General features: G+C 37.4%; 1 protein-coding gene across 1 annotated transcript; it reads left to right on the top strand.

The window, feature by feature from the left end:
• Positions 1 to 2,350: 2,350 nt before the first annotated feature.
• On the top strand, positions 2,351 to 7,325 carry LOC110804281 (probable beta-D-xylosidase 6). The gene is made up of 6 exons (XM_022009852.2): positions 2,351 to 3,163; positions 4,858 to 5,024; positions 5,145 to 5,242; positions 5,352 to 5,702; positions 5,816 to 6,232; positions 6,538 to 7,325. The coding sequence occupies exons 1-6, from the start codon at positions 2,399 to 2,401 to the stop codon at positions 7,125 to 7,127; spliced, it is 2,388 nt and encodes a 795-aa protein (XP_021865544.1). The 5' UTR covers positions 2,351 to 2,398; the 3' UTR covers positions 7,128 to 7,325.
• Positions 7,326 to 8,610: the final 1,285 nt, after the last annotated feature.

The following is an 8,610-nucleotide window of genomic DNA, read 5'->3' as shown; positions in this document are numbered from 1 at the left end:
CGTGTGCCATGGCTGACGACCACGACGTTGAAGGAACGTCGTCGTACATGATGGTGAAGGAGGTGCGGTTGATTATGGGTGTGTGGTGGTGTTGTGGTGGTATGGATGGTGGAGTGTGGGGCTACTCTTGTCCTGTTGATGGTGGAGCGCGGTGTGGCAGGTGATGGTGGTCAGCAGGGGCTGTGTTGGTGGTGGTGCAATATGACACTAAAAATAGTCTTGCCAGAAACTTACCGGAAATTTAGCGTGGGCTCTCCCAAATTTGAGAGTGAAAATTTGAGGTGAAAAGTGAAAGAGGTGCGGTGACTTTTTATGAGGGTAAAATCGTACTTTTACTACGTTAGAATTTACGGGCGTTTTTAGCGTACGCGGACGTCGAATGTACACGTTCTTTGTTGTAGTTATATTCATACTACTTTGAAGAGTACTCCGTATTTCTTATACGATTCTTCCACCAGTTTTTTTTTATTTAATGTTTTAAGTTGACAGTCCTCAACTTATTTATACGGTCTCTTCCGATATTGTTAAGTACCAAATACTCTAGTAGTCTAGTCAGTGGCGGTGCCAGGAATTTCTGACAAAGGGTTTGAAATTTTCAGACACATGTAATAAAATTAAAATTCATAGTAGAAATTCAAATTACAACTAATAATTTGATGATACACATGTTCTAATATAATAACATTAAAACAAATTTCAATTAAACACTATGAGTTTTTCACTTTGAGGTGATGGAATTTCACATTAAGGTGTTAGATATTCATTCTGAGGTGGTTCAAGTGGTATATTCATCAATACAGAAAAAATATGGGGCAAGGAAGATCTACAACACATATAATTTTGTTCTAGTTTTTGAAGTGTACAAGAAAAACCAACAAAAGTAAAGGGAAAAGGTAAAAAAATATGCTTCCGCTAGGAATTGAACCCTGATTGCCAGGATGATAGTAGTGCAGAAGAACCGCTGAAGCACTAATATTGTTTGTGATAATTCTATGCGTTGAATAACTATAGTTTGATGTTTCTTCTACTTAAGCCTAGGCAGTTTTTTTCCCGGCCAGTAAGGGTTCAGTTGAACCCACTGAACCCTTACTGGCACCGCCCCTGAGTCTAGTGTGCTAAGTGCCAAGTGCCAAGTGCTAACCTATTGGTTGATAATTTTGTTTATTCTATTTTCCCTTTCCTTTTAGGATTTTAATTTTTTCTGTATTATAACAATTTTGTTGCGATATCCCTTCTGTTTTTTCAGTCTATATATCGCCACAAAGGATTGAAGGAAATATGTCCTTCACCCAAGGTGCATTAGTCTAATACCAAGGTTCAGATTAATTACGAATAATTAATTCAATGAGATCAAGTGATCGGAACAGCTGGCTGGAGCAATGCTTCCGATTAGTGAGTTCTAATCTATATTAGGCTCACAACTTACTCTTGACTGAACCTATAAGGTCACACCATTGACATGTAACAGATCACCGGATTAAATGAATCGGAAAATCATTTAATAGCTTTTCGGGAATTAGTTCGGAAAAACATAAATATACGATATGACGTTGGATCGGAATCGTATATCGTATTGCGTATATTTGTAAGTTACGCGAAACGAATAATCGTATATGCACGACATTGGATCGTCAAAGCACTATACGATAAATAATCGCCGGAAGGCATTAGACGCAAATACGAGAAGGCACACTGTCGGCCCAACGAGCCAAGCGCTCAAGCACGCAAGGCCCGTCGAGGCGCAGCAGTGTGCCAGCGCCAAGCAAGGCCCATGCCCTCGGCTGGGCGCGCGCGGGGACAAGCAGCAGCAACATCGTACGCGGCAAGGCCCACGACCCAGCTCGTGTGGCTGTGTGCTCGTGGGCTTGTGCGGGCAATGCTGGCCGGCTCTTGGCCTTAGTGCCTTGGCCGGTTGGTGTTATAACCTTAGGGTTATAATACCAATCCACCCCTTATGTTTTTCATACACTTTGCCTAATCAGTTTTTAACCCAAAACAAAAGAGAAAACCTAAAACTCTCTTTGTGCCTCCGTTACAAACTGTTCTTCCCAAAAGCAAATATCTTGAGTGACTTCTAAGCCATTGATCTCAAGACGGATCTGAACGTGTCGGTGAACCAAGTAGAGGAACGCCATATGGAGTTCTTGTTCGTGTTCGTGATACGTTGAATCTAGGGAAAATAAGCTACAAACGTAAGTCTGCTTGATCTGTACTTTATAAATGATTCATGGCTTTGAGACTATTCCGCTATTATGTTATGTATTTAACTGTAAACCCCTACAAAAATAACAATGTTGCGATTTCTGAACGGAGAATTCACCTACTAAACTAGTTGATATTCGCACGCTAACATGATTGTTGTTGATAAAATCACTGAAATTAGTAGAGTACACTTCCAATGAGCAAAATGTGGAAACACAGCAGAAAGTATTCACTCTTCACCTTCATACTCCTTAACTTTCTGTTCCAATTCACTGTAAAAGCAACACCTAAAACCCCAAATCCAAACCTTAAATTCCCATGTAACCCACCTCAAAATTCCTACCCATTTTGCAACACCTCCCTTCCATTCTCAACCAGATCACAAAACCTACTCTCTCTCCTCACATTACCAGAAAAAATCAGTTTCCTCTGCAACAATTTCAGTGGAATACCCAGATTAGGAATCCCACCGTATCAATGGTGGTCTGAATCTCTCCATGGAATTGCCACAAATGGGCCCGGAATCAGCTTCGACGGGCCCATCAAATCCGCCACTATGTTCCCACAAGTTCTCAATTCCGCCGCTTCGTTTAATCGGAGTTCTTGGTCCGAAACCGCTACTGCGATCGGTATTGAAGGGAGGGCAATGTACAATTCTGGGCAAGCTGGGTTGACATTTTGGGCGCCCAATATTAACATTTTTAGGGACCCCAGATGGGGAAGAGGCCAGGAGACTCCTGGGGAGGACCCACTTGTTGCTTCAGTTTATGCTGTTGAGTTTGTGAAGGGGTCGCAAGGGGAGTTTTGGGGGGAGGTGAGAGAACATGGGGAAAAGTTAAAGCAGAGAATTCTGGAAGAAGATGGTGGTGGGTTGTTGATGCTTTCTGCTTGTTGTAAGCATTTTACTGCTTATGATCTGGAGAAGTGGGGGAATTTCAGCAGATATTCTTTCAATGCTGTGGTAATATGTTATGGTTTTTCTTATTAAGTTTATTTTTATTTTTATGCTTCGGTTATTCTCCACCTAAATTGCTTATATTTGTCTGTGTTTCTAGAGTCGCAAAGGGCAACAATGTAGATGAGATTTTTTATCAGAGATCTTGGTTACCTCCTACATAGTCGACCTCTTTTAAATGCGACAATGTGCTCAAATAAATCTACAACTTGTATCTTACCAAACAATTGATATGTGTACATACTCTTTGTTCATTAAAAGTTTCTTCTATTCAGGAGTTTTTTCACGAATGTGCATTTGAAGTTTCGAATATACTAGTTGTGCGTGCCTTTGATGTGAAACATGTGTTGGAGCTTTTGTTCCTGAGCCTAAGGGCCTTTATATTATTATACTACCTCCTAAAAGTTCTTTACGCTTTTGGAATATGTGTCCAATATATGAAAACTTTAATAGTAAATTCTCACTATTATATACATCAATACAATATCATGTATGATCTTGTTAGATTGGTTTGAATATTTATTTCCAAAATATCTACTTTTTATAATTTTTTCACATATGAAATTGGATATACTAGTGATTAAGTATTGCATTGAAGTCCATGCAAATAGTGACCGTCAAGAACTTTCAGGACCAGAGGTAGTAATTGTATGTCACATTTAATTATAACCTTTTTTTTAGCTAAAGAGCCAAAAGAGGTCTTAAGTAGTATGCCTATTGATGTTGCAAGCTCGAGACTTTTATTTTAAGAGATAACCAACATGAGCAAGGTACTGTATATGTGACAAGATTAGAAGGGATCGCAAAAGAAGGTGATAGGTCTGTAGAATTGTGCCTGTGGTTCAATGTATCAGTGAATTCAAGTTAAAGTCTTTAGAGCTAACTTGAACTTAAACGAACAAATGCAATTTGCTTGTATGCTTGAATATAAAATCTTTCACACTCGTAAAAGATTGTACAACGCTCATTGAAGGCTTCTTTAGTTATTTTTATTTATGTAAATCAAATAAAAATTTCAAAATACATAATACTATTAGCCAAGGGAAACCTCTTTGTCAAATGTTAAACTAGTTTTATATCATGGATTCTATGTCTCCAATGAGTCGAAGTGACGTCTTCTTCTAAAAAGTCCATTTAAACAAACCCATTTTTGGATCAGACACAGCAGTTGTGGGTTAAAGGATTTTTTTTTTCTGGGGGGGGGGGGGGGGTGGAGGGTTATTTGAAATTTGAATGAACTCCTAGCAATCTATATATTTTTTTGGTGGTTTTAATTTTTTTTTAGAAGGGTTGTAAAATATAGTTATTGAATTTAGTTCCGTAATGTTGTTCATGGATGGATTACAATTGTTCTGAGTTTAGAATGTCGTATATTAACCGCAGAGGTTTTCTGCAACTGAAGCCAGTTTTAATGTTTATCAATTATTTTGAATATCAAGTTTATGAAGAATGTTCTTAAGCAAGCTCAAATCTGTTCAAATTGTGATTTTGAGGGTGCAGGGCAATATTTAAAGCAGGCCCTATTTGTCGTGGCCACTATGAAGTTTGGAAGGGAGTGTTAAGTGTAATTAGAATAAATTATTTTACTCACGTTTGTTTTTACACATTATTGTCAACCATGTAGAATTTTCTTTCTAATGTTGCCTTCCTGTTTCCTGCTTTTTTCTTTCAATTGTCATGGGTTGGTTTTGTTTGCACAGGTTACTGAACAAGATATGGAGGACACCTATCAACCACCATTCAAGAGCTGTATCCAACAAGGTAAAGCAAGCTGCTTGATGTGTTCATACAATAGCATCAACGGGATACCTGCATGTGCTAGAGGAGATCTCTTGCAGAAAGTACGAAGTGACTGGGGATTTAAGGGGTAAGATTCCGTAAGAACTTCAAGTATACTATACGCATACGCCTATATTTAGAATATGAGGATAGGCTACCCTTTGGTAAACACAGTTCTTATGTGGCTTTTGAATGATATGACTTGTAGGTATATTACTTCAGACTGTGATGCAGTGGCAACAATATATGAATATCAACATTATGTTAAAACAGCTGCGGATGCTGTTGCCGAAGCTCTTAAAGCAGGTTTTAAGTTTCACCTTGCTTTCTTGTATGATGAATGTTCTGTTTCTACATCTCGGCTTTTGCAAGTTCAACTGTTAGTGTTGATAACATTTCAGACCATCATCTGCAGGAATTGATATAAACTGTGGAACTTACATGCTTTATAATACTGAATCTGCAATTGGAAAAGGAAAGCTTAAGGAGGTAGATATAGACCGGGCTCTAAATAATTTATTCATTGTGCTGTTACGTTTGGGCCTCTTTAATGGAGATCCTTTAAATGGGATGTTTGGAAGATTGGGAAGCCAAGATGTTTGTACAAATGAGCACAAGAAACTGGCACTAGAAGCAGCAACGCAGAGTATAGTGCTTCTTAAGAATAATGATAACTTCTTACCTTTAAACAAGGATCATGTATCTTCATTAGCCACCATTGGTCCTGGGGCAAATTCTACAACTCAACTAGATGGTGGATATTCAGGTTTAATCCTTCTACTCATACTGGTCACACAAGGAGTTTTCAATGTTTTATTCATTGTTTAGACTGCTCATAGCCTGATTTATACTCCGACAGGGTTCTTTTTCTTGATTCAGGAATTCCTTGCAATGCCAAATCTTATGTTGAGGGTTTACAAACATACATCAAGAAGATAACTTATGTTAGCGGATGCCTGGATGTGGCTTGTGAGTCCAATTCAACGTTTAATGAAGCCCTCCTTGTGGCTGAAATGTCTGATTATGTTATCTTAATTGTTGGCTTGGACTTGACCCAAGAAACTGAAGATAAAGACCGAATTACTCTTCTTCTTCCTGGCAAACAGATGGACCTTGTATCTTTGGTCGCTTCTGTTAGCAGAAAACCAATAATATTAGTCCTCACTGGGGGTGGACCCCTTGATGTCTCTTTTGCTGAAGCAGATTCACGAATTGCTAGCATTCTTTGGATTGGGTATCCTGGTGAAGCCGGGGGTGAAGCACTCGCTGAAGTAATCTTTGGTGATTATAATCCAGGTTAGGAATAAGAATAATCCATCTTTCCTCTTTAAATTTTGGTGTAGATGAATATAAAAGGTGGTTTTTCCTCTTCCCGTTTCCTTTCTCCTTTCCAGTCACCCCATTTGTCTTTCCTATGAGTGTCAGAAGTTGTGATGGCCGAGAAAACAGATATTGTTGGATAAGCGGAAGGGCGTTTAAGTTTCCAGCTTGTGATGTATTTTTTGAAGTTTGAAAGATTAGATGATTATCTTGCCTAGTCTTTGCCTCTTGGGAACATAATTTTGCTTGTTGATTCTAATACATGGATAGATTGGCAACAGGCGGAAGATTGCCGATGACTTGGTATCCAGAATCATTCACCAAAATACCTATGAACAACATGAACATGCGGCCTGATCCTTATCGCCAATATCCTGGAAGGACCCATCGGTTTTATACAGGAGATGTTGTGTATGAGTTTGGTCATGGTTTAAGCTATACAAGTTACATAAACAAGTTTTTGTCAGCACCAAATAGATTGAATTTAATTACCAAGACTAGTGTTAGCTTGAGAAAACTATATGAAACCAAACTTGGGATTGGCTATGTGTCTACAGATGAGCTGTTGTCTTGTGATACTTTGAGGTTTAAGGTGCAGTTATCTGTAATGAATGTTGGGGAAATGGATGGGAGCCATGTTGTAATGCTATATTCAAAAGCATCAAGTAATGTACAAGGAGCTCCAAAAAAACAGCTTGTTGGATTTAGCCGTGTCCATACTAGTGCAAACGGATCAACAGATACGAGCTTCATAGTTGATCCTTGTGAACATCTCAGCTTTGCAAATGAACATGGAAAGAGAATATTGGCTCTTGGAGAACATATCTTAATGTCAGGAGAGTCGGAGCACTCATTGTTCATTGATATATGATTCGTATACTTCAATTCATCCATACGTTGTTCATGGGGATGTGTTAGATCAATTTGATCAAAACTCATAGATTTGAAGATTCTACTTTACTTCTTTTTTATTATTGTGTTATCGTTGTTTGCTGTACAATTTCCCTCAGCTATCGAGGTTTCTGATACAGGAAGAATGGTCAAAAAGATTGGCATTTCCCCTCATTTATATGAAAACTCTCCACAAAATGGGAAAAGCTCTTTGCTACACGCCTACACCTGGGCGTAGTGACATTGTGTGTTTTAGGTACACCCAATTGCATGCTTGATTGTTTCTCGATTTTTTTTATTACTTCTATTTAATTTTGATAATCAAATTAATTAATTAATAAAAATCATACGACGTATAAATAAAGATTTGAATCAAACAAATACATAGTCATTGAATCAAATAAAAACGTCATTTCACCATAACTACGATCGTAGTATATCGAAAATTGTGTACCGCCCCAGGCCCGACCCAATTGATAAAGAGGCCCTGTGCTAAGGTTACCAAATAGACCCTTTTAAACAAAAATTATTAATTTTTTAAAAGTTAAATTGTTGTTTACCACCTAAAAAATCGAAAAATTGTTTTTAGCATCTAAAAAATAAAACTTGTATTTTTCAAACCAAAAAGAAAAATTAAAATTTGTTTTTTACCACCTAAAAACAAAAAAGTAGATCAAACTGTTATGTGAAGCCCATTAACTCAATTTTCCTCCAGCTTTTTTAACCCCTCTATGATTTTTTGTATCCTTCACCCTCCTCTCTTAACTACCATTGAACTTTGTGAATTTTGTGAAGGAGAGTAAAAATTATGTGAATTCATGAAAGAGAAAGAAGCTAAGGAAATGAAGGGAGTTAAATACATGAAATCGTGGAAGAAGAGAAAATATTAGAGATATTACCGTTATTGTTCCTCTACACATTAACGATTTCATCTATTTTTTCATTTTCAGGTGGTAAAAAAAAAATTAGATGATAAAATACAAGTTTTAATTTTTTGGGTGGTAAAAAACTATTTATTGATTTTTATAGACGGTAAAAAACAATTTGTCCAATACACAATAATAATGAGGAATTTTTTATCAATACATGCAAACTACTCTTCCGTGGGAAAGTGTGAGGAATACCTAGCTGTTGTAGTTTTCTTAACAAAAAATATGAAAAATATATTGGATTTTTCATGAAATGACCCCGAGGTTTGCGTTAATGCACTAAATACCCCTAATGTTTCCAGAATGCACAAAATACCCCTGAGGTATGGAATAATAACACAAAATGCCCTTAATGAGCATTTTTCGTCCATTCCGTTAAATCTCCGTTAGCCTGAATTTACTTTTTTGCCCTTATTCAACACCTAAAAAACAATTAAGTATAATCTAAAAAAAATTAGCCTCAAAAACTTCTTCTTTCTCTTTCCTCTTTCTTCGATCCCTCACTCAACCTCCAACAACGGCATGTTAAACAAA

This window comes from Spinacia oleracea, chromosome 6, assembly GCF_020520425.1.
Source record: "Spinacia oleracea cultivar Varoflay chromosome 6, BTI_SOV_V1, whole genome shotgun sequence".
Classification (NCBI taxonomy): Eukaryota; Viridiplantae; Streptophyta; class Magnoliopsida; order Caryophyllales; family Amaranthaceae; genus Spinacia; species Spinacia oleracea.
The sequence above is the reverse complement of the archived record's forward strand: the minus strand, read 5'-3'. Positions and strand labels throughout refer to the sequence as shown.

Bases quoted from the DNA above. Each gene is read 5' to 3' on its own strand.
- LOC110804281 (XM_022009852.2), top strand. From the start codon at position 2,399: ATGAGCAAAATGTGGAAACACAGCAGAAAGTATTCACTCTTCACCTTC. The intron at 3,164-4,857 runs GTAATATGTTAT...TTGTTTGCACAG, and splicing joins GATATTCTTTCAATGCTGTG to GTTACTGAACAAGATATGGA. The intron at 5,025-5,144 runs GTAAGATTCCGT...TATGACTTGTAG, and splicing joins AGTGACTGGGGATTTAAGGG to GTATATTACTTCAGACTGTG.